At 42.5% G+C, this 27,348-nt stretch overlaps 1 protein-coding gene across 1 annotated transcript; it reads left to right on the top strand.

Annotated features, from left to right (window-relative positions):
- The first annotated feature begins 4,215 nt into the window (after nucleotides 1-4,215).
- LOC130112980 (involucrin-like) lies at nucleotides 4,216-22,555 on the top strand. The gene is made up of 4 exons (XM_056280500.1): nucleotides 4,216-4,342; nucleotides 19,280-19,672; nucleotides 21,890-22,456; nucleotides 22,542-22,555. The coding sequence occupies exons 1-4, from the start codon at nucleotides 4,216-4,218 to the stop codon at nucleotides 22,553-22,555; spliced, it is 1,101 nt and encodes a 366-aa protein (XP_056136475.1).
- Nucleotides 22,556-27,348: the final 4,793 nt, after the last annotated feature.

Below are 27,348 nucleotides of genomic sequence, written 5' to 3'. Positions count from 1 at the left end.
GCTTTCAGTGGGAGGCTGGCGTACGTGGGTGTTGACATAGTCCATCTTTAGGGCCTCTCGGGCCATCTCACACCGGCCAGCAATGGTCAGGGCCTCAGCCAAATCCGTAGCTCCCTGCTCGTGACATTTAGCTCTCAGCGCCGGGTCAAGTCCAGCCAGAAATCTGTGAAATTTCTCCTCTTTATGAGCTATATCACCATAGCCTGGGAATGCCTCTTGAATTAGCTTGCTTATTTCTGCTGCATATACTTCCAGACTCTCTCTGGGAGCATGGAGGCGGGCAGAGAGGTTTGCTCTGAAACAGTCAAGAAAATGTCTTTGTCTGAAAGCCTCCTAAGTTTGAATAGGTTACACTAGCTAGTTTAGCTATCGAGACTAGCTTGGTCCGTTTCTGGCTAGCATTGGTGCGGCGAGATAACCCAGACTTGGTAGTGGTAAAGTTAACTACCAAATTAACTACCGATTTCCACACTGAGGCACAAGATGGGACCAATGAAGGCAAGTACAATTACTGACGAGGAAGCTGAAGTCATGAAGAAATCTCTAAACTTTATGTCGGAAGAGATCGCAAAAATCTCTAAACAACAGAAACTGATAATGGACTTTGTTACAATATTGGCTAAACCAAGGTTATGTGTATGTGCTCGTATACTGATTTCACCAATAGAGGGAGCTGTTGTGTTGACCTGTGGTCTATAAAAGAGCATGCGCAAAATAAAGAAACCATTCCGGTTACAGCAACACCGAAGAAGTGCACGCGTGATTTTTCTCCGTGAAATGAGTCTAGTTGAGCCGGTATTCCTGCCCTCAGATATTAAAACGTCAACAGTTTATTGGTCCAGAAGGGAAGGTGGAAGCCGATGGTACGGACTATGCTTCGAAGGAGATGAGACAAATTACGAGTTATGAGAAACCAAGTTTTTAGGCCATCTGCGTTTGCTCGGTCTTAAAGAGACCATATTACAAGAGCCAGATGACGACGAAAATGAGGACGTGGTCGCCGAAAAATGAAGATGCATATGCTGAATTGATACAATTTGTGGACGACAAAAGCCTCTCTCTGATTATGAGAGAAGCCGCCGACGATGGAAGAAGAGCGTTGGAAATGCTGAGGGACCACTACGCTGGCAAAGGGAAGCCATGTGTGATGAGCCTCTACACAGCAGAGCTAACGTCTCTCCAGAAAGCGGCAAATGAGACCGTCACACAATACATCATTCGTGCAGAAACGGCTATAACAGCGCTGAGAAATGCAGACGAGGTTCTTAGCGACGGACTGTTAATTGCTATGATTCTGAAAGGCTTGCCCGAATCATTAAAGCCGTTTTCCGTCCACATAACGCAGGGTGATGAGAAGATAACTTTTGCGGAGTTCAAAACCAAGCTGAGAAGTTATGAGAGCACGGAGAAGTGTAATGGCAACCCGGATGATGACAACGTGATGAAGACAAGCCGCTCAACAATGAGAGTGAGGGGGAGAGAGAACGAAAAGAGCTCGGAGATAACCTGCTACAACCGCGGCCAAAAGGGCCACAAAGCCCGGACATGCAACCTTACTGAAGCACAGAGACAGTGGTGCAGTGTTTGCCAGAGCTCACAGCGCCACGTGCAGACGGAAAAGACGAGACTAAGTGAAACAAGCAGTGGATGCACAGGATCACACTTCCGCTTTCAAAACTGATGACTGTCAGGTCAGTGGAGTAAAACAGAGAGGTCTGATGGTGGATACGGGCGCAACGTCAGACATGCTCACCGACATCGGAAAGTTTAGGAGGTTTGATGACCGTTTCCAGCCAGACACACGTTTTGGAGTTGGCAGACGGGACGAAAACAAGTGGTGTCGCGCTGAAGAGAGGTGAAGCGGAGGTCTGCCTGCTGGACAGTGAGGGTCGCCGGGTGAAGACAACGCTGAAGAAGGCGCTGTATAGTCCATCATAGCCACAAGACATTTTCTCTGTTAAAGCAGCGACGGGCAACGGAGCTGCAGTCAATTTTAGGGAAGGAAACAACCACCTCATCCACAAGGATGGCACCAGGTTTGACATCAAAGTGTACAATATACTTTACTATGTGAACACTGTAGATGATGAACAAGGTGATGGGTGTCATGGATACTATGATATACAAACCTGGCACGAAATACTAGGTCACTGTAACTATGAGGATGTGTCAAAGTTGGAAAATGTAATAGAGGGAATGAAAATTAAAGGAAATGTGATAAGTCTAAACTAAACTGTGCAGTATGCACACAACGGAAATTTGCTCAGAGTAGAAACGGAGAACCAGACGCCAGGGCAAAAGCAGCACTTGATTTAGTTCACACTGACTTATACGGCCCCATAGAGCAAGAGGCAAAAGATGGGTTCAGATATACTCTGACATTTACTGATGATTACTCAGGAGTAGTCTATGTGTATTTCCTGAAAACAAAGAGTGGTACTGCCAAAGCTACTGAAAAGTTCATAGCTGACACTGCCCCCTTTGGGAAGATCAAGTGTATAAGGTCAGATACTGGCACAGAGTTCACAGGGCAGGATTTTCAGTCTTTACTTAGTAAGACTGTCATAAGACATGAGACTTCAGCACCTTACTCACCCCATCAAAATGGGACTGCTGAGAGGAATTGGATAGCACTGTTTGAAATGGCAAGGTGCATGTTAATCGAGAGCAACTTACCTAAGAAGTTGTGGACATATGCTGTGATGGCTGCTGCAGTAATTCGGAACAGGTGCTACAATAGGCGTGTGAAACAGACTCCATATTACATGCCGATAGGAAAAAAGCCTGATGTGTCAAAGATGAGAGTGTTTGGATCAGTGTGCTATGCATACAAGCAAGACAAGAAAAAAGAGTCATGGTGTGAAAAGGGGATTTTTGTAGGATATGATTAGAATAGCCCATCATACCTAGTCTACGACCCAGACACTGGGAAGGTCCTAAAACACAGGCTAGTCAAATTTGTCACAAAAAGTGGCATTCAACGCCAAACTCAGACACATTCAGAAATGATTGATGATTTTTATGGGAAGGAATATGTATCCCCCATGCCAAAGGCCAAGATGGCTGACCAGAGTCCAAAAGAGAGCCGGGAGCCTAAAATTGAAAATCTAGAGAGTAATGAGGACACTCAGACGGAACAGAGAGGAGAGAGTCATGGGGCACATTACCCCAAAAGAGATAGGAAAACTCCTAAGTCCAGTGAATTTATAAGTTTGAAATTTAATGTAGACTGTAATTTCTGCCAATTCTGCAAGACAGACATAGAAACAACGGATCATTTATTTTTCCACCGTAACATTACTTATAAGTTTTGGTATAATTTGTATGTATGGATGAAGTCGAGCATTAGTGCTCTACCGCCATTTCTACTAGTAAGTGTCAAATTTGGAATGTTTATGGAGGATAGAAATATGGAATTCTTGTTGAATAATGTGATTATTTTGGCAAAATATTTCATACACAAATGTAAATATTGCAAAACGCATCCCTGTTTAGCAGCCTTTAAAACCGAATTAGTAACTTTGTCCAAATCTCTAAAATGTATGAAAAACAGAAATGCCCAAAAATTATTCTTTGTATTTGAACAATTTAATGTAATTTAACCCCTGGAATATTGCATTGTCCTATTTTATTTTATTTGATCTCTTTTTAATTTTCCTTTCCTGTTTCCTTGTTTTGTTCTCATTGTCTTTGACATGTTTGATGTACTGTTCTTAGCCTACTCTGTTGTTTTAGAGTATACTGGCTTTGTTTGATGTGTTTGTATATCTGTAGTGTTGATTAAAAAAAAAGAAACATTGCTGCCACTAGCAAGATGCTGTGAGGTGTAAGACTTCCTCTCATGAACGCGCAATGCTACGAGCACGCAACCTGTCGTTCATGTGAGCGAATCCAAGAGGCGGGGTTAAAGGAAATGCTAGTGCGCATGCGGGCCGCCCGATGCGGAAGCTATGCGGACATCAGGGTAAGGAAGTTGCTTCACGCACCACCGAGCAGCTTTCATAGGGGCGGGACGGGACTGCCTCCGACGCTGTATCAGGTTGTTTTTAAATATCTATGGGTTTGGCACAGATGCCAAAGTTTTCATCGATTTGCGCATACGTAGTCGGTTCCCACACTATTGAATGATCAACGATGATGCAAAGACCCTGCCTCAGCGTTTCCATGTCACGTGACATTAAGTCCCCCCCCCTAGCACCTAGTGCGGATAGTTTAATGGCGGCGGTCAGCATGGATATTTCTTACTTAAAAATATTTTCAACATTGTCATATGAAGAAACAAGAACTGTGGTCGCTAATGGGAAACCAACACCTGACCTACAGAATCTTACCGAGCGGAAGAGTAAGATCTTACTTTTTTAAACCCTTTTATTGGTTTTGTGTATGTTGTCTGTTGTTACGTTACTATTCGCTAACAATATTTATCTTTTTTTCTTTATCCTGGTGCGCCGTCACCTCTCTCTCTCTCTCTCTCTCTCTCTCTGCTCTTTGCCCGATACAAAGGTGTTTATTGTGTTGTATACTAAGATGTGTCTATGCATGCTCAATAATCCAGGTAAGTAAATCAGAGAAAGTTGAATCAGTTCATCTGGATGCAATATGAACGGATCCAACTTTATTTGATAAGTCGATGTGTCCATTGATTAGATTTGATTGTGCGCTAGCTCCACATCTGACTGACTTTGCAGTAGGCATATCGGCTGATTTATAGCCTAAGTAATGTTGAATATCTATCCATGCGTATCATGAGCTTGGGCTGCTGCGTTAATTGAATGTAAGACATATGCCACATTGATAGGTCACTGGCTGCCCAGGCAAAGATTTCACCGCACCGCTACTGCATGCAGACCACTAATTTATTTGCATACGTGGGTTCATCATCTCTCCGATGCTGCAAAACTGTCACTACAGTTAAAGTTACGTGGCTAAACGTTGATAAAAGTGTGAACATTTCATTTAAAATATTTAAACAAACCTATTTGATAGCAGCGGGGATGCTGGAGCCTATTCCAGCCGTCACTGGGCGGCAGGTGGGGAGAGACCCTGGACAGAATAGGCTCCAGCATCCCCGCGACCCTGAAAACAGGATAAGCGGTTCAGCTAATGGATGGATGGATGGATATTTGATAGCAATGTCTCCACTATTCAAACAACGGCTTCCTTTTAAAGGTCTGTGTGTCTGGGCTTGGTGCGACAATATCACAGCATCATTTTCCGTTTGAAATGATTATATTTTCTTTAAAATCTCAATCCAAATCATTATCCATAACGTTAACTACTCTTATAGAGCGCAGAGCAAAGTTGTGGTGAGCAGGCATATGGAGATGCAGGGTGTCAGGTCCATGGAATAGAGATGGCAAACTGGTTAATGGGGCTCAGCGGGCAGACATGCCGCTCCACCAGAAACATCTGTAAATGCACAGTAGGATGTAGATTCTAGAGATTATTTTTCTAATATCTTAGTTCAGATAGTAAGTTAGTTTAAGTCGCTTTAATATCGGCGTAGGAAAAACCACCAGTCGATCATCCCCCTCGTCAATATACAATCCAATTGCCAATCGGCACAAGCCTAGTGTCCAGATGAACTGATTCAATTTTCTGTAATTTCCTTATCTGGATTATTGAGTATGCATAAAGACACCTAGCTGTCGCTATTTCATAGTGATGGCCATTTGCATTTCTGCAAAATGACTCGATAATATCTTTATGCATGCATAATAATCCAGGTAAGAAAATCCCAGAAAGTTGAATCAGTTCATCTGGACAAGTTTATTGAGAGAAACGTTTCATCACTCATCTAAGTGACTTCTTCGGTCTAAACTGACTGCAGGTATCCCTACCCTTATAAATAATACAGTGGCATAATGACTGAAAACAACGAACGGTTTCATATACAGATTGCCATCACTTTTCAATGTCAATGTGTACTATTCACAGAGGATTGCAACCATTCCCAAATCCTCTCTGAATGCCATTGAAAAGTCACGTCAATTTATATATGAAACCAGTCATTGTTTTCAGTCGTTATGTATTGTTTATAAGGATGGGGATATCTGCAGTCAGTTTAGACTGAAGAAGTCACTTAGTGAGTGATAAACAAACGTGATAAATAAATGTGTCCAGATGAACTGATTCAGTTTTCTGTGATACCTGATAATAATACTACATTATCATATGAAAAAGTGTGTAATCTGTCTTGCATAGTTGATATGTATTGAGACCAGCCTTTACTTGCAAATAAACATTGTAACAGACTGTTACAATAGTAAGACAATAGTGATATTATGTAGCGAGGCTAAATATGTAAGACCAATCTGTTGAATCCTAGCTCCTCAAAGATAGGTAATGGCTGGTTGTCAAGCACTTTCCACTCCATTATTTTTGCTGTGATTCTCTGTGCTCTCTGGCTGTTGATACTGTACTTTTGGACTCTCAAATGGCACCTGTACTGATTCCTGGATTAGTTTTGGTGTAGCGACTGCCTTTGACTTGGCACTTTCAGCCTGCTTCAGAAACTCACCATGCTGTGCTCGCAAATGTCAGAATCAGAAATCAGAATCAGGGACACTTTGTCATTTTATTTTGTGCTTTGCGCACATGAAATGAAACTAAACATCATTTTCCCCAGCCCACAACAGTGCAAAACAAAGACCAAAACACATCCAAAAACTACAAGAACATTTATATCCAAACTAACACATATATCTAAACTAAACAAAAAAAATCACTGTCCGGGAGAACGAACGCCAGCCAAGGTGACTGTTGGAACTGCCAGTCTTCATGGCCAAGCAGTTAGTTTAGCCTGCCCCGCTTCCACATCCTGTCAGACCGCCCTCGGTGTTTCCGCTTTGGGCGCAACTCCAGTCAGGGCCATGGTCCTTGGGCCCACAGGATGCAGCAGACTAAGCTCCTCAGCTGATCCAACAGTAGCTCTCCCAGCCAAACACCTTCGACACACCTCCCTGCACTCTACACGATGACACTAAAAACACAGTCAAGGCTAGGCAAAGCCGCCACCAGACTGCCCTCGGTTTGGAACCGCCAGTCTGCATGGGTTAGCAGTTAGCTTAGCCTACCCCACTTCCGCATCCCGTCAGACTGCCCTTGGTGTTACCTCTTTGGGCACAGCTCAAGGCAGGGTCGTGGTCCCTGGGCCTAGGCCCAGGGACCACGGGACCAGGACCAGGGACCTCTGCAAATGTGAATTTGCACTGCCATCTTCCCACATTAGTACTGGGTGAGGCCGCTGCAAACATGAATTTGTGCTGCCATCTTCCGACACCGGAAGCGGACATCTTCCACTGTGGGAAGATTTAATTCTGATGAGACATCAAATGTCTCATCAGAATTGTCATGTTGAACATATTTTCACCACTTTCCCCACAAGATGCTTAGTTTTACATGTATTGCAAAGTGCTTGCGTTTATATTTTCTTGTTAGTTTGAAAAGCTGCCAAATTGTGGAATTTTGCAGCCTATACAATTAATGACTGGACAACATCCTATCACAAAAATATTTGTCTTGATTGTTTTGCGTCATTGATTTGGTCTTAGAATCAGACATATAAAAGGACTAACAGCCAATCCCCAATCTCATATTTAGGATGTCACAGAAAGTTGAATCGGTTCATCTGGACACAACGTTTGAGAGAAACATTTCATTACTCAGCTATGTGATTTATTCAGTTTCAACTGACTGCAGGTTCAGTTCCATATTCAAATTACTGTGACCATTAACTAGAGCTGGAGTTGGACCTGAAGAGGTGAAACATGAAGCATGTTGTATAACTGTAGCCCTGCCTGTGTAGCTACTTGCAAATCCTTCCAAAAGGAAATGGAGAGACCTAAAGGAGGGTTTCCGTGCAACGTCATCACAGAGATATGTGTGCAACTAGGGGGCAGAAAGCAGCTACAGCGCAGAGATTTTAACCAAGATAGAACTCAGATACAGCAGAGATGACGCGCAGTTGTTGTGCAATACACTGCACAAACCGCCAAAAGGATGGCTGAAAAATGTTCAACATTTAAACATTTCTTTTTAGATTTACCAAATGTTGAACATTTTCATTGTTGACCGCTTTGGTAGCTCTCAAAAGATTATGAGATGCATAATCTTCTGAGAGCTACCAAAGCAGTTTTGCCCCTTGGCTGTGCACGCACCCAGTAATGTTTGTAAACAGGAAACCCGTCTATAACAAACAAACAAACAAAAAAAAACTACATCAAAGTTCACTTAACTGCTTTCATCACGATTTTATGCAGAATGTCTTCTATGCGCAAATACATTTTAGTGAGCAAATTGCTCAGATAATAAAATTTTGCTGTCATGGAGGTTGGCATTCTTTTATTCACTACTCAGAGATGTCTAAGTGAAATTCAATGTCACTTTTTCCATTATAGTGCTTGTGCCCTCCCTGCCTATGCAGCCACTTGCAAATCCTTCCAAAAGGAAATGGAGAGATCTATCACAAAAACAAAAAACTACGGGCGTCTGGGTAGCGTAGCGGTCTATTCCGTTGCCTACCAACGGGGATCGCCGGTTCGAACCTCCATGTTACCTCCAGCTTGGTCGGGCGTCTCTATAGACACAATTGGCCGTGTTTGCGGGCGGGAAGCCGGATATGGGTATGTGTCCTGGTCGCTGCACTAGTGCCTCCTCTGGTCGGCCGGGGTGCCTGTCGGTCGGGGCCCCCATGTCCCCCGGTGAAACTCCTCACTGTCAAGTGAAACGAAGCGGCTGGCGACTCCACATGTATCGGAGCAATGGCGGCGGCGGAGTATTTTTAAAAAAATTTTTTTGGCTAAATTACGGTGGGGCTAATCTATACAGTGGCGGGGCTCAAATCAATGTCAGAATATCAATGTGAATACATACACAATAGAATAGCGCCCCCTCCCAACAGCTAGAAATACCACACATTAGGTAACTATGGGTTAGATGATTGCACTCTCCTTTTTTGACACGCAAAATTACATCGAGAGCAACAGATGTGGACGGTTACTACTACTACTGAGTTTAGACAATACCATTCATGCTATTTCAACTCATTCATGTTGTCAGGCACACCTGTCCACTGCATGCTGCAGGGCGGCAGCATTTAAAACAAGACCATAACACGTAGCATATCAACACAAACAATGCGTTACATTGACCTATCCGTAGTACTGAACACCAACAGTGAACAATGTGTCACAGCGAAAGACATGCATGCTGCGTGGCGGCAGCATTTAAAAAAAAAAGAAAATTGACAGAGAGAGAGAGAGAGAGAGAGAGAACTAGTTAACACAGCACAACAGGTGGCTGCTGAGGCCACACAAAATGAGACAAGGTCAGCACAGTTTCCAAATCGACCCCATTATCAAAAATACACTCAAGCTTACCATTGACGTTTTCAAAGGAGCACAATCCACCGGTTGTTGTGGTTTGCCGCAAACATATTGTAGCGAATTCGGGAGGCAACCACAGGAACTGCCGCGGCCAGGACGCTAACCCGTATCGCCTGCACCGCGGGAGACATCGCTGACCGCTCGACTAAAGTGTCAGACCCGTTAGACAAGGACCAACGTATCTACTTATACATGCACGTTACACTACCCCACTCCTTCGTGAAGCGCGTCAGCATATCAGCTCCCTCACGCCTCTGGGCGCACGCGCTTCCGATGACCTCACGGTCCCACCATCCCACTTCTGACACCAATGTAGCGAATTCATAGGTGCAGCCTGGGACCGCCACAACCGGGACGCGAACCTGTATCGCCCGCACCGCGGCAGACATCGCTAGCTGCTTGACTAAAGGGTCAGACCCGTCAGCCAGCGGTCAACGTGTCTACTTATCCATGCACGTTACAATATCGATGATGCGCTGGACATCCAAAGCCTTCGTCCTTTGTTTGTTGATGGCTAACAGGGCCAGGTTGCTGTTTTGGCCATCACCGCTGCTGTTCCGTAGATAATTCTTGATGCGACGGAGGCAAGAGAAGCTGCGTTCACATGAAGCAAGGTCACAGGCAGAATCAGTGAAATGCAGATGAGTCTTGTGTAAATCCGTAAAAGCATCCTGGTAGGGTCGCATTAAAGCGAGAAATTGAGTCGTGTCATTCACTACATGTCCCTGTGTTGTCTTTCTTTCCAGCAGACGCTTAACCTGGTATAGCTCTGCGGTCAGGTTCTCTTCTGTCACTCCATAGAACTGGGCCATGGGATGCAGACATTTCTTGTCTAGGAAAGATGCATGTTTGGGGCTGAGTGCTGAGATTCCGGTTAGGACACCTCCAGGCTCGGTTGAGAAACGTTTTTTCATTTTAACCACAAGTCTGTCAATTATGGGATAGAAACAATGCGTGCACAGCGCTACTGGGGATATAATAGGTGTGCACTCAATTGGGGTCTCGACAACAAACTCCTGTAGACATCGAGGAGGCTGTGCCTGTCTCCTTTCGGGTGCATCACTCTGGCTTACACCGGCTTTCGTGCACAGGTCCGTTGCTCTGTCCCGAATTTCTCTCCACAACTCCTCTGCACGTTTGTCTGACAATATCGCTATGACCGAGTCCGCTAAGTCCATTGAGGAGGAAAGCTCAAGACCAGGAGATTGGAGCTAGTCAGACATGAATTTCGTGACCCGGAAGATATCCTCGAAAAGTGTGAGAAGCAAGACAAACCGTTCGTCAATTAGTCAACTCACAGCTCTGGCTTTAGTTTTCCTCCGTGCATTAGACTGAGACATGATATCCAGAAATGTTTCCCGTACTGCAGGCAGAGATTTCCGGATAGCCACCAACGCTGTATATTGGCATGCCCAGCATGTTTTGGATAGGTTCTTAAGTTCGACTGGCTGTACGGTTGTTTCCATTTCTCTCTGTTCTGTTTCTTAATGAACAGATCATGGGTGACTGAGTTGGAGAAGAAGTTGTACAACATTTGTACAGTTTCAGAAAATTCTGCTGCTGCTTTAACATTGCTGACCACATCAACCAAAACGAGGTTTAACCTGTGCGCATAGCAGTGGATGTACAATGCATGAGGAACCTCCTGTTTTAATTTCTGCTGTACCCTGTTCTTGCACCCCGACATGACAGCAGCACCATCATAACACTGTCCCACACACGTTTTTGTCAATGTTGCAGTGGCCGAGGGTCTTTTATGCTTCTCAGGAGCGAGTCAACATCCAGGCCATCTGCTTGCATGAAGTGCAGGATTTCCTCATGCACTTCTTCTCTTAAATAACGCACAACTATGGAAACTTGGTCGCTTTTACTGACGTCTTTGCTTTTGTCAACCATTAGGGCGAAATGTTCATCTTCCCTGATTTCTGCACTTATTTCACTTCTGACCATATCTGCCATTAACTGGAAAATCTCATTTTGGATGTCTTTCTGTGTGTATTTGGCATTTCTAGGATTGTAAATCAGTTTCTTTGCTACAGTCTCGTCAAATTCACCAGTTAAGTTTAGCAGCTCCACCAAGTGCCCCTTATTCTCTGACCACTCACTCATCATTCTCCCAGTGACCTCGCTGCGCAATGCCTTGGCATGCAGTATAACGCAGGGACATCACCACAGCTCTCATGTACTCACGGTTTCGTTGCACGATTCTTGAATGACCGGCATCAATCATGTTTCCCAATCTCAAGCCATCTGTCTTTGCCCGTTTAAATTCAGCCCATGCCTCCATGGCGAACCGGTGTGCCATACTCCCATTGTGTTTTTTAAAAGCTGCTGTTGCGTTCTTCCAGTTTTTATATCCATTAGAAAAAAAGACAGTCTCGGAATGGAACCGCTGCCCACCACCCAAAAAATGCCGGCAGGCCGAAACAGAAAGCCGCATCCATCTCAACCGAATATTCGAGCCAGCTGTATGTGTCAAACCAGGCGCCATTAAATGATCTTTGCTGGTTACCCATTTGCTGTGAAGGGTAATTTTTCCTGATTGGGCGCCGGGGTCTATCCCAGGTCATTGGCTAATGTCACTTGTACCACTACTAGACTGATTAGCATGGCTAGTGACCTCGGTCGCTGGCAGTGGCTGGTGGTGCGAGTCCATCTCCTGCTCCATCTCCTCTTCCCCTTGCTCATCTTCTTCCCCCTGGCAGCCTTGTTCAATCTCATCTTCTTCCCCCGGGCAGGTGGAAGAAGCAGGCTCCTGCTTGTCCTCTTCCCGCTCAGGTGTTAGTGTTGAAAAATCACCGTTACTGGCAGTATCCAGCACGCCCGGGCCCGACAGTGGCACCTCTTCTGTCCGAGGACGTTTGAAAACAAATCGATCCATAACGTTACAATTTCTCAGTTTACTTATCTAATTCGGCTACTGCTGATTTTACTCTGGATTTTACTCTGTGTTAGCATACTTGCAAGGCGGGCTCATGTGAGTAACGTAGTGATGTGATGTGTGACAGAGTAAAGAGAAAACCCACGTTTCGTTGCTCTGATTGGTTGTAGCTCTTCCAATACGCTATGAAAGTGCCTTGTCATCACATAGTACCAACCATAGCAACAACCCAATGGAGACAGACAAACAGTCCGATCCAGCGTTTTTTACAGTTTGTTTCAATGGCACCTCTGCATTTTTTAAGGATGAACCCAAACTAATAAAGAAAGGTCCGCGGTGGTGTAGCGGTCTAAGCATTGGCTTTGTGTCGATGCAGTGCCCACTGGGGACCGGGGCTCGCGCCTCGGTCTCGTCGGATCCGACTATGGCCGGACTCGATGAAGCAGCAATAATTGGTAACGCTGGCGGAGTCGGCTTGTGTTCGTCACATGAATGCGTCTGTGTGTGTGTCGGAAAAAGCAGTGGTTCGGCCTGGATTCGCCTTGTCACGAAAGTGGCGAGGTGTCTCTTTCGAGACTGCCGGCCGGAGAGATGCAGTTGGCGAACGCATGCAGGGTGGGTGTTTGAACTAAAATAGGGATCGATTGGTCACTAAATTGGGAGAAAAAGGGAAAAATCAGAAATAAATTTAAAGAAAAAGAAAGGTAAGCGAGCTTACCACACAGCTCACTTAATTGCTTTCACTTTTCGTATATGGTACTCAAGAGTTTCATATTTGGCAGCATAATTGTTCGTATGAGTGATTATAACTTACAATAAATGTCAATGGCGCTAGCTAGCAAGCTAATTTATCCGAATGTGTGTCTGTTCTGTTTACGAAAATGATGTCATCACTTTGATTGCAGCATTTGGTCTGCGCCCGTTGATAACACCACTTGGAAATCGAAAATGAGAGTTTCACTTCGCATTTGCGAATTGGTCTGGCAATGCCTGGCTAATGTGGGGGCGCTGGGTTGGGTAATTCTGCTTGGTAATTTTCTTGGTTGTTCGAAGGTGGGGCTAACACAATACCCTGTTGCTGCCAGTGTATCGGAGGAAGCATGTGGTAGTCTGCAGGTGGAGCAGGAACCGGAACGGTTCAGAACAGTGGGGTAATTGGCCAAATTCAATTGAGGAGAAAGGGGGGGGGTAACGAATAATTATTCTGAATGGGTCAGGACAGCCAGCAAGGAGACTGAACATTTTGTTAATTAATTTCAACACAGTACATTATCACACATCTTGTGAACTTGCAACAAAGCTTGTAAAACACGTTTATTTTATTGATATACTTTATTAATCCCCGTGGAGTTAATTATGCTTTGCATTTAACCCATCCTAGCTGTGTAGCTAGGAGCAGTGGGCAGCCGCCGGAGACCAACTCAAGTTTATCTTGCCATGCCTCAGTCAGGGGCACAGACAGGAATATTAACCCTTAATATGCATGTCTTTTTGATGGTGGGGGAAACTGGAGCACCTGAAGAAAACCCAATGCAGACATGGGGAGAACATGCAAACTCCACACAGAGGATGACCCCCAAGGTTGGACACGCTGGGGTTCGAACCCAGAACCTTCTTGCTGTGAGGCGACAGTGCTAACCACTGAGCCACCGTGCCGCTCAATCAAACACTTTGGATTTTCTGCCTGACATAATCTAATAACCTGCAGGGACCAGCTATGTACATGAGAATGTTTGTCCATGACTGACTGGCTGAGTGTCTCCACTTCTTGTATCCATGGTTTCAAATTAAAAGCCCTCATACATTTCATACGGCTGTTTTTTAATTGCTTCATACAGGGTTTTTTTTTTCTGCAACTAAGTCACCAATGAAAACTTATATTCTCATAAACGAATGTTTAGGTGGGTATTAAGGGACAGCCCTAGAAATATGAAAATGCCAGCATGACTAACATAATTACCAGGCAGCTTAATGAAAAAAACAAAAACAAAACATTTAACACAATGAAAACAGACCTCCCACGGGCAGCAAGCAGGAGCGTACCTGCTGTCTGCTGGAGTCCGATGAATTATTCTTATTGCAGATGAAACCATCAAAATGCCTTTCCACTCTGCTCATAAAAATGAGGATAATTCAAAAACTAAAAAAATGTACATTGTTTAAATAACTCGGTGTTAAGAAACATTTTATTCAATTTTCTATATTCAGAATTGTTTGGGATCTATCAGAAAGTTGAATCGGTTCATTTGGACACAACATTTACCCAGATGAACTGATTAAACTTTCTGATATTTCCTTTCCTGGATTATTGAGCATGCATAAAGGCATTTTGGATCAATATGTTTTGTGTGTTTGTAAAGTAAAATTTGATGAAAAAACCTGTCCAGTTTTTCTATTTTTTAATTAATGATACAATTTCCGTACTTTTATCAGTTAATATGGTTTATTGACTTACATAACCTTTGAGTTTAGGTTGTGTAGATCTTTGGAATATGAAGTATTAGAAGCTACTCCAAGAAATGACATCACAGTAAGCAAAAACACCAATGTAGGCACTGGCAGAACATTTTCTATTTCAGGGTTCAAAGGGTTAAAGTTCAACACAACACTAAAACAACTTATTTTTACTGAAGTCTGATGTACTTGGACACATCCAAGTCAGCGACATTGACCCTGAAATTTTAGCACAATCTATACCAGGGATGGGCAACTTTGATGATAGAGACTGAGGAGCTCTGACTGCTGTGGACCTCTCTAACAAATATTTGATTATTGGATGATGCTCATTTTGTCCAAAACGACTCTTACACCTGCTTTAGCCTTCAGTAGTAGACTTACCTAAATCTACTACTACTTTCGGCTGCTCCTGTTAGGGGTTGCCACAGTGGATCATCTGTTTCCATTTCTTCCTGTCTTCTGCATCTTCGTCTGTCACACCAGCCACCTGCATGTCTTCCCTCACCACATCCATAAACCTCCTCTTTGCCCTTCCTCTTTTCCTCTTCCCTGGCAGCTCCATATTCAGCATCCTTCTTCCAATATACCCAGCATCTCTCCTCCACACATGTCCAAGCCATCTCAATCTTGTCTCTCTTGCTTTGTCTCCAAACCATCCAACTTGAGCGGTCCCTCTAATATAATCATCCCGAATCCTGTCCTTCTTTGTCACTCCCAGTGAAAATCTTAGCATCTTCAACTCTGCCACCTCCAGCTCCGGCTCCTGCCTTTTTGTCAGTGCCACCATATCCAAACCATATAACATAGCTGGTCTCACAACCATCTTGTAAACCTTTCCTTTAACTATTGCTGGTACTCTTCTGTTGCAAATCACTCCTGACACTCTTCTCCACCCACTCCACTCTGCCTGCACTCTCTTCTTCACCTCTCCCCTGCACGCCCCGTTACTTTGGACAGTTGACCCCAAATATTTAAACTCATATGCCTTCGTCACCTCCACTCCTTGCATCCTGACCATTCCACTGTCCTCCCTCTCATTCACGCATAGGTATTCTGTCTTGCTCCGACTGACTTTCATTCCTCTTCTCTCCAGTGCATACCTCCACCTCCTCAACCTGCACCCTACTCTCGCTACAGATCACAATGTCATCTGCAAACATCATCGTCCATGGAGACTCCTGCCTGATCTTGTCTGTCAACCTGTCCATCACCATTGCAAACAAGAAAGGGCTTAGAGCCAATCCTTGATGTAATCCCACCTCCACCTTGAACCCATCTATCATTCTAACCGCACACCTCACCATTGTCACACTTCCCTCATACATATATTGCACCACTCCTACATACTTCTCTGCAACTGCCCATACAATACCACACCTCCTCTCTCGGCACTCTGTCATAAGCTTTCTCTAAATCTACAAGGACACAATATAACTCCTTCTGGCCTTCTCTATACTTCTCGATCAACATTCTCAAAGCAAACATCACATCTCTGGTGCTCTTTCGTGGCCTGAAACCATACTGCTGCTTGCTAATCATCACCTCTCCTCTTAACCTAGCGTCTATTACTCTTTCCCATATCTTCATGCTGTGGCTGATGAGCTTTATACCACTGTAGTTGCTACAGTTCTGCACATCGCTCTTGTTCTTGAAAATTTCTACCAGTGTGCCTCTTCTCCACTCCTCAGGAATCCTCTCACTTTCCAAGATTGTGTTAAACAATCTAGTTAAAAACCCCACTGCCATCTCTCCTAAACATCTCCATGCCTCCACAGGTATGTCATCAGGACCAACTGCCTTTCCACTCTTCATCCTCTTCATAACTGCCCTCTCTTCCTCCTTGCTAATCCACTGCACTTCCTGATCCACTATCCCTACTTCATTCAACCTTCTCTCTCTCTCATTTTCTTCATTCATCAGCCCCTCAAAGTACTCCTTCCACCTTCTCAGCACACTCTCCTCGCTTGTAAGCACATTTCCATCTCTATCCTTGATCGCCCCAGCTTGCTGCACATCCTTCGCAGCTCGGTCCCTCTGTCTAGCCAATCGGTACAAGTCCTTTTCTCCTTCCTCAGTGTCTAACCTCTCATACAACTTACCATACACCTTTCCCTTTGCCTTTGCTACCTCTCTCTTCGCTTTACACTGTGTCTCCTTGTACTCCTTTCTACTTTCTCTACATCTCTCTGACTATCCCACTTCTTCTTTGCCAACCTCTTTCTCTGTATAATTTGCTGTACTTCCTCATTCCACCACCAAGTCTCCTTGTCTTCCTTCCTCTGTCCTGAAGACACACCAAGTACCTTCCTAGCTGTCTCCCTCACTATTTCTGCAGTGGTTGCCCAGCCATCCGGCAACTCTTCACTACCACCCAGTGCCTGTCTTAACTCCTGCCTGAACTCCACACCATAGTTGTCCTTCTTCAACTTCCACCATTTGATCTTCGGCTCTGCCTTCACTCGCTTCCTCTTCTTGGTCTCCAGAGGCATCCTACAGACCACCATCTGATGCTGCCTAGCTATGTTCTCCCCTGTCACCACCTCGCAGTCTCCAATCCCTTTCTGATTGCTTCTTCTACATAAGATATAGTCCACCTGTGTGCACTGTCCTCCACTCTTGTACGTCACCCTGTGTTCCTCCCTCTTCTTGAATTATGTATTCACCACAACCATTTCCATCCTTTTCGCAAAATCGACCACCATTTGTCCTTCCACATTTCTCTCCTTGATACCATACCTACCCATCACCTCCTCATCACCTCTGTTCCCTTCACCAACATATCCATTGAAGTCTGCTCCAATCACCACTCTCTCCTCCTTGGGTACCCTCTCCACCACGTATTCCAACTCACTCCAGAATTCTTCTTTCTCTTCCATCTCACACCCAACTTGCGGGGCATATGCACTGATAACATTCAGCAATACACCTTTGATTTCCAGCTTCATACTCATCACTCTGTCTGACACTTTCTTTACCTCCAGCACACTCTTGACATACTCTTGCTTCAGAATGGCCCCTACCCCATTTCTCTCCCCATTCACACCGTGGTAGAAAGTTTGAACCCACCTCCGATAGTCCTGGCCTTACTCCCCTTCCACCTGGTCTCTTGCACACACAGTATGCCTACCTTTCTTCTTTCCATCATATCAGCCAGCTCTCTCCCTTTACCAGTCATAGTGCCAACATTCAAAGTTCCGACTCTCACCTCCACACTCCTACCCTTCCTCCTCTCTCGCTGTCTCTGGACATGCCTTCCCCCTCTCTTTCTCCTTCGCCCAACAGTAGCATAGTTTCCACTGGCAGCCTGCTGGTTAACAGTACCGGTGGCAGTCGTTGGTAACCCAGGCCTTGACCAATACGGTATGGAAATCTTATTTATGAACCGCATATTTGATTTGGCAAAGATTTTACGCCGGATGCCCTTCCTGACACAACCCTCTCCATTTATCCGCGCTTGGGACCGGCACTAAGAATGCCCTGGCTTGTGCATCCTCAGTGGCTGGTTTAGTAGACTTATTTAAATATATAACATAAACTTAGTAGACTTATCTAAATATATAACATAAACACATCGCTGGATTAGTAGACGTATCTAAATATATAACATAAACTTAGTAGACTTATCTAAATATATAACATAAAATTAGTAGACTTATCTAAATAATAACATAAATACATAGTTAGTTGTGAGAACTCCCTGTGTCCTCCGTAGCCTTTCTCTCCTCCTTAGATTGTCTTCTGACGCATGTTGTTTGATGTCACAAATTCCTCCATGACTAATAGAGAAAACCCGGTGGCAGATGGTGCAGTTGGCCTTGTACACATTCTCATTCACCCATCCCAGCCATTGGTAATCATTTTCCCATTTGCTTTTGTATTATTGTAATCTCTTTATTTTTTTGCCGGCAGACTACACTCACAGATTGCCATTTTTTAGATCTCACGCCACTGTCAGGAATATCGTAGCAACGCTATCGAGAAGCGCATTCTCTGTTTGGGTAGTGGAACGTAATATGAAAGACAGGCTGGGGGCCAAAGCATGAAGATTTCCGGTTTGGATGCGAAAGATAACAATGCAATAATTCATCGGAGATCTATTAAGAAAAAACCCTTTCTTTTGCTCAGTCGGTGCTAAAGGGTTTACTCAAAGAGGACATATGCAGAGACACATGATAACACATACTGGAGAGTAACCGTGCAGTAGGTATTAAGAAATAATGCACATGTAAAAAAAAAAAAGAAAGTTAAATGTCATTGTAAATATCATTGCTGAAAATCTTTTGAGTTAGCAGTGTGAGGTTTCACCCTGATAATTTTACCTAGAATATGGGTTCAGAAAACCTGCTCTAGACTGAGGGAAGTCTTTTTGTATGGAGTTTGTTGACTTTAGGAAAGCTCATTAACAGTCTGATAACACTGAGCAGAGCAGACAAAAATAAATTTTGTTGTGGTCCAATTTTCTGTTAAAAGATAAAAGATGGAAATAGTGAGTGTAGTTAACTTTTCAATTAGAACTAACATGAACTTGTCTTTGTTATTTCTATCCTCTGATTAGGTCCTCCACATCTGTTTGACTATAAAGAGGAGGTTCCCTCTGAGCAGCAGGAGTGGACAGCCAATCTGGGCCAAGAGGAGCTAGAACCCCCACACATTAAAGAGGAACCAGAGGAGCTCTGGACCAGTCAGGAGGAAGAGCAGCTTCAAAGAATACAGGAGGCTGATAACACTGTGTTACCATTCCCTCCTGTCCCTGTGAAGAGGGAAAACGATGAAGGGATACCTCACTATGCACTGTCTCATCAAAGCCAAACTGAGGAGAACAAACAGGCAGTGCCTTCAGCCACCACTTCAACTGAACAGATGAAAACAGAACCTGATGAAGAGGACTTCAAACAGTCAGAACCGGCCAGTAACCTAGATCAGGAAGGCGATTTAGAACCAACTAATGGTTTGTGAGCTCCTCTGTTTCAAAACTGGTACCGTGGTGCTTTTTCAGTACCAGTTTACCATGCAACACTAGTACACAATGTTACCTTAAGAAGAAACCTAATTATTTGGGTTGTCTATTGTAGTGTATAATAATAATAATGGTTCAAAATGAACAATCAAAGATTTCAATATAATAAACCTATTTGAGAGGACCCACAGTCAGTTAATGAAACCTGAGGCAAAGACTCGATCATATTGACCAGGCATTTCCAAAGTAAATAAAAGATGAAGTTCTAAGAAAATTGAATCAGTTCATCTGGATACAACTTTGACAGAAAATTGACAGACACATTTCTGTCAATAAACGTTGTGTCCAGATGAACATCTAAGTGACCCTGTCAGTGTCTTAGATGAGTGATAAAACATTTCTGTTGATAAACATTGTGTCGAGATGAACTGATTCAATGTTCTTTGATTTTCTTACCTGGATTATTGAGCATGCATAAAGACAAAAGATCAAGTTATTGCAAAGTAGATATGAGGAGAAATGTACAAAACATTGTTTTGGTCTCTGAACCACATGGGGCCAGTCCACCATACCATCAAGCAGTGAAAGGAGCATCATACAATACAAATATTCACAGACAGCTGACTAGAATTATGTTGATACATCACCAAACACATCGAATCAACTGCACAATAATATTGATTTGACCCAATGTTCTCTCTCAGCCAATTTGATTTGCTAACGTTTCAACTTATTTGTGTTTTTGTGTGCCATGAAATCCTAAATTCTCTACCTAGCTACATCTTGCAGGCTCAGGTGAAACTAAGAGTGGGGTGGGTAGGAAGTGTAGAATAGAACTGATTTTCTATTTACAAACATTTAAACCCTCAGACAATTTCACAAAATCTGATGTCAGAGGTAGGGTTACCAACTTCCTGAAATGGAAATAAGGAATGCTGGCGGGTCCAAAACGACTCTTAATATCTGCTTTAGCCTTTAGTAGTAGACTTATCTAAAGATATAACATAAACACGTAGTTGGTTGTGAGGACTCCCTGTGTCCTCCGTAGTCTCTCTCTCCTAAGATTTTCTCCCGACGTATGTTGTTTGATGTTACAAATTCCTCCTTGACTAATAGAGAAAACCCGATGGCAGACAGTGCAGTTGGCCTTGTACACATTCTCATTCACACATCCCAGCCATCATTTCCCATTCCCTTTTGTATTTTTGTAATCTCTTTATTTTTTTGCCGGTGGACTATGCTCGCAGGTTGCCATTTTTTAAATCTCACACCACTGTCAGGAGTATCATAGCAACACTGTCGAGAAGCGCATTCTCTGTTTGGGTAGTGGAACGTAACATGAAAGACAGGCTGAGGGAAAAAGCATGAGGGTTTCCTTCTAGCTGATACCAATTACCCTGTCTTAATAGTCTAACCTGTACTATTTATCTCCCATAAATTTGCACTGAATTGATTCTCAAAAATACAGAAAAAAGCGCGTCCTGTATGAGTTCAATATGGGAAACGTCTTTTAGTTTCCAATTACGAGAGGATTCCATAATAACTTTTTTTGTTTTTTTTTGTTTTTTTTGTTTTTTTTTAGGTGTGCTGAGATTAAATTTAGCACCCTTGAAAACAGTCTAAAATCACCAATGTTTCAGACTATTGTGAAAATGAGACTGAAGACAGTGGAACAAAACTAGAGAACCTTGATCCGGTTTGGATGCGAAAGATAATGCAATAATTCATCAGAGATTTATTAAGAAAAAACCCTTTCTTTTATTCAGCCGGTGCTAAAGGGTTTACTCAAAGAGGACATATGCAGAGACACATGATAACACATACTGGAGAGAAACCGTGCAGGAGGTATTAAAAAATAATGCAGATGTGAAAAAAAGTTAAATGTCATTGTAAATGTCATGCTGAAAATCTTGAGTCAGCAGTGTGCGGTGTCACCCTGATAATTTTACCCAGAATATGGGTTCAGAAAACCTGGTCTAGAAGATTGATCCTAAAGAATACTGACTGAGGAAAGTCTTATTGTATGGAGTTTGTTGACTTTAGGAAAGCTCATTAACAGTCTGATAACATTCAGCAGAGCAGACAAAGGTAAATTCTGTTGTGGTCCAACTTGCTGTTAAAAGATAAAAGATGGAAATAGTGAGTGTAGTTAACTTTCCAAGTAGGACTAACATTAACTTGTCTTTGTTATTTCTATCCTCTGCTTAGATCCTCCACATCTTGACTATAAAGAGGAGGTTCCCTCTGAGCAGAAGGAGTGGACAGCCAGTCTCTGCCAAGAGGACCTAGAACCCCCACACATTAAAGAGGAACAGGAGGAACTCTGGACCAGTCGAGAAAAAGAGCAGCTTCAAAGAATAGAGGAGGCTGATAGCACCATGTTACCATTCCCTCCTGTCCCTGTGAAGAGGGAAAACGATGAAGGGAAACCTCACTCCTCACTGCTTCATCAAAGCCAAACTGAGAACAAACAAGCAGAACCTTCAGCTAGCACTTCAATTGAACAGATGAAAACAGAACCTGATGGAGAGGACTTTGGACTGTCAGAACCGGCCAGTAACCTAGATCAGGATGGGGATTTAGAACCAACTAGTGGTGGTGAGCCCCTCACTTCAGACTATTGTGAAAGTGAGACTGAAGACAGTGATGTCGACTGGAAAAAAACTAGACAACCTCGGTCCGGTTTGGATGCAAAAGATAATGAAATAAGACATCGGAGATCTATTAAGAAAAAAACTTTAATTTGCTCAGTCTGTGGTAAACGGTTAAGTCAAAGCGGACATATGCAGAGACACATGAGAACACATACAGGAGAAAAACCGTTTAGGTGCTCAGTCTGTGGTAATGCATTTTCTCAAAGAGGAGATATGCTGAGACACATGAGAACACATACCGGAGAGAAGCCCTTTAGTTGCTCAGTCTGTGTTAAACGGTTTTGTGAAAGAGGACATTTACAGACACACATGAGAACACATACAGGAGAAAAACCTTATAGTTGCTCAGTCTGTGGTAAACAGTTTTCTCAAAGAGGACCTATATATACACACATGAGAATACATACAGGAGAGAAACCCTTTAGCTGCTCAGCCTGTGGTAAAAGGTTTACCAGAAGAGGAAATGTGCAGACCCACATGAGAGTACATATAGGAGATAAAACCCAATAGTTACTTAGAATATGGTTTAAAGTTTTCAGAAAGAGGATATGTGCAAAACAAATGAGAATACAAGAGAGAAAGCATTTAGATGCTCAGTCTACATAAAGGGGTTTCCAGAAAAAGAAATATGCAGACCCAAATGAAAATACATACAGGAGATAAAACTAAGGTAAAGGACAGTCCTCTTACCTGTAGTGCTATTTATCCATCTAGATTGTTTTGATGTGAGTTGCTGAGTTTTGGAGATATCAGCTGTAGAGATGTCTGCCTTCTCTCGAATATAATAGAACTGGATGGCACTCAGCTTGGGTTGCTCAAAGCACCAAAAAAAAAAACATTTTGAAAAACAACAGCAATATCTCTCTCCAGAAATCATGACCTGCTTACTCAAGATAATCCACAGACCTTATTGTGTGCAGTTTCATCTAGGAACTATTTTCTTAGACCAAACTACACCTACAAGAAACTGCTCACAACCAGAGATAGTTAATAGCCTTTTCATATACTAATTGGGTTTGCAAGCAGCTCTCTCTGAACCCTACACAAATGTGTCAAATTGACATCAACTGGGCAGGAGGCTCCTCAGAAAGGCCACGTCTTTGACATGATTATCAGCCTCACCATAGGACACGGTATATTTAACGACCTTCCCAGGCTGTCAGACGGGAAACTCACCAGGAACCACCCTGCTTTTGGCATAGGTATCAGATTCATAGCAAGACATGGGATTACCTGATGACTTTTCCAGGTTATCGTCACTGTTGATCACAAGAAGATTTAATCTCATCTCCACAATAAGACAGAAACTCTCACCTCACCATATGATGGAGACAGGACAACGACTTGAATTGATCAGTTTAAATCTCAAACTGTCTCTCTCGCTCTCGCTCTTGTGCTTGCTCTCCCTCTCCGTCTGTCTCACACACATGCACAAACACGCCCAAATCTTCAATCTTCAATCTTGAAAACCCTCTCTGTACTTTGGCTAATGCTGATAACTTACCTTAAGTCATATATTGTAACTCTCCTTGTCTCTGTACATGTCTGAATTAATGTGTATTAAATGTTTAACCATTTAGTCATCCAGCTAATATTACTCAGCAAACAATTTCATGAACAGTCAGCATGACTGTATCATCCAAATTGACTTGAGATATTAATTTATGGTTTTAAGTGCATTCCTGCCATGTAGCTATACTGCCATTTAGTGACCATAGGTGGTTAGTTACATTAATTTAAGGTTTTAAGTGCATTCCTGCCATGTAGCTAACTCAATTTCCCCTCGGGGATAAATAAAGTATTCTGATTCTGATAGACCTCTCTGGACAAGCTATATTCTGTTAATTGTATTTTGTTATTTTATTTTATTTTTCACTTTATTTTATTGACGCTATTCTGTAGTCATCTGATAAGATAGTATTTTTTATTATATGATAATGAGTTGTTTGTTAACTTCTGTTCATCTACTAATAGTATAGGAACTCATCTTGCTAGTGAGGGAATATAATTTTAGATGAGTATTAAATATGATGGAATTATTACTGTTTAATAATATGTTCTGTTTTGTGTTTTATGCAATACACTGTAATATACTTTCCATGTTTAGAATTACTACCGATTGACCATGGTATTAAGCTGGGTATGTGATATTTGTGCATATACAGTGCCTTGCGAAAGTATTCAACCCCTTTGATAGTCATCACTAATTTTTGGATTATAAAAGATACACATCTGTTCATGAACGATATTGTTTTTGTGAACCTATAAGCTCTAACAACATCTTCCCAAAGCCAAAATTAGTTATGTTTTGCTGACCTTTTATGAATAAATTAAAAACTAAAATATATTGCTGGCGTAAGTATTCAATACCCTTGTGCTCTGAAAACTCCCAAGTTTACACAAATGACAAATTATTCCTAAAACAAACTCAGGTAAACACAATAGGATGTAATTAGTGTGCACCCGTAAGATATTAAAGTAACAGTCATGTTTATGGGTATAAAAAGCATTATGTGTAAAGTTCATTAGCCAGGTGTGAACTCCCATCAGAAAATGAAGACACAGGACCATAATACTGAAGTAAGAGCCAAGACAAAGTGATTAAAATGCAGAAGGCAGGAAAGGGGTACAAAACAATATCCAAGTGTTTGGATGTCCCATGGAACACTGTTGGATCCATTGAAAGCGGGAGCTGTATCACACCACCGAGACGTTTTGCAGGGCAGGCCATCCCTCAAAGCTACGTCCAAGCAAGATGTGGGCTGGTGAGGAAAGCCACAGATGATCCTGCAATCACTTTGAAGGAGCTCCAGAGGTCAGTGGCTGAAACGAGTAAATGTGCATGTGTCAGCCATATCACGGGCTCTCCATAAATCTGGCCTGTATGGGAGGGTGGCAAGGAAGAAACTGTTCCTCAAACCTATGCATATGAAAGTACGCTTGGAGTTTGCTACCAAGTATGAGAGAGACCCAGTTAGAATGTGGGTAAAGGTTTTGTGGTCAGATGAGACGAAAGTTGAGTTTTTCGGCCAAAACTCAAAAGCGTTACATGTGGTACAAACCTAACACTCCTCATGCCCTACAAAAACACCCTCCCTACAGTGAAGCATGTCGGCGGCAGCATAATGCTATGGGGGTTAGTTGTCATCTGTAGGCACTGGGAACCTTGTTCAAATTGAGGGAGGAATGGATGGAGCTAAATATGGGGAAATATTGGAAGAAAACCTGTTGCAGTCTGCCATAAAACTGAAGCTTGGGAGAAGGTTCACCTTCCAGCAGGACAGTCATCCTACGCACAAGAATAAAGCAACAATGACATGGCTCAGCAACAAAAAGGTGAACGTTTTGGAGTGGCCAAGTCAAAGTCTGAACCTCAACCCCATTGTGGCAACCCCCAGTCTGTGGCACAGACTGAAAATTGCAGTTCAGAGGCGCCATCCCAACAACCTGCAAGACTTGTACAAATTCTGCCAATAATGGGCAAAAATTACTCCAGAAGAATGTGTGAAGCTTGTACATACATACTCCAAGAGACTGGTGGCTGTTATTGCAGCAAAAGGGTACTCTACAAAGTATTGATATGTGGGGGTTGATAACTTATGTAAGCACTATATTTTAGTTGTTAATTTACTCAAAAAAGTCAGCAAAACAACTTATTTTGGCTTTGGGAACATGCTGTTAGTGCTTATAGGTTCACAAAAATAATATAATTCAGGAACAGATGTGTATCTTTTATAATCCAGAAATTAGTGATGACTGTCAAGGGGGTTGAATACTTTTGCAAGGCACTGTATATTGATGATTTTTCCAAGCAGTTGAAAGCCTGTAACACTGGGTGCATGATTGGTAATACCTTGGTGAACCATATTATGTATGTGGATGACCTTGTCATCCTTAGTCCCTGTAGCGCTGGTCTCCAGCAGCTCCTTAATATATATATATATATATATATATATATATATATATATATATATATATATATATATATATATATATATATATATATATATATATGTTCTGTGTATGGTGTGGCGCAGTGATGTGCGGTGATGTCAGTGGCTGGGTAGGCAGTGGACATTCACAAATCCAAATTACATCCTTTTGTGCTCTCTAATGTCTTATAATAATCTGATCCTTCTTCATTCTTCCAACTGCCACAGAATTCTAGAATATTGTGCCCCCCTGGCTGAACTACATTCCAAATGAAAAGTATATATGAAGTACTTTTTTCCTTGTTTTATATGGTTTTTGATAGCTGTGAAATGACTAAGTAACACCATTGCCTTTCCTTAGAGCTCCCAAACCACTGTGGGTTTCACTGCAGCCACTACAAACAGCAGATATGAGATGCTATTTGTAAATATTGTTGAAACATTACCTGAAAAGAAGGACACAAACACAACACAAAGAAACAACTTTTGTGGTAAAAATATGTAATTTAATATATGTAAAATATACAAATACATATATCTAAATTATGTACCATTTCATTAATTCAGTTCCAGTATTATGATGTATAATAAAATGACTGATAGCAGAACTGAGAGTGGATTCATGCAAATAAACTGGGTGCTGAGGTGACAGAACGTTGAGATCATATGTATTGAGATCACCTATAGATCAATTAAAAACACTAATTTTTGGGCAATACATGTGAAAATAGCAGTTAGACATTCGAGCATGCTTTTACCCAAAACTATTTAGAAGCAAACTTATGAGATACAAAGTGACATCAGCATATTAGGTGACAAATGGTGAGAAGGTAAACATATAATAGTATGTATCCCATCATTAATGCTTCTCCTGTGCAGTTAGATCCCAGTCCAGTTCAACCACATAATATAACAACTTGCTAACGTTTTAAAAAGTGAATCAACATAATCACAAAAATTTTATAGTGAAAGTGAACAGTCAATATTATTTATTAGTAATTGCATTGATTTGTAGAAATGGAAAATAAACTGAGATGGCACAAATCTTTAAACTTCAAAACGGTTGACAACTTTCAGGGCT

This window comes from Lampris incognitus, chromosome 5, assembly GCF_029633865.1.
Source record: "Lampris incognitus isolate fLamInc1 chromosome 5, fLamInc1.hap2, whole genome shotgun sequence".
Classification (NCBI taxonomy): domain Eukaryota; kingdom Metazoa; phylum Chordata; class Actinopteri; order Lampriformes; family Lampridae; genus Lampris; species Lampris incognitus.
Note: the sequence above shows the minus strand (reverse complement) of the source record. Positions and strands in the feature narration are given on the sequence as shown.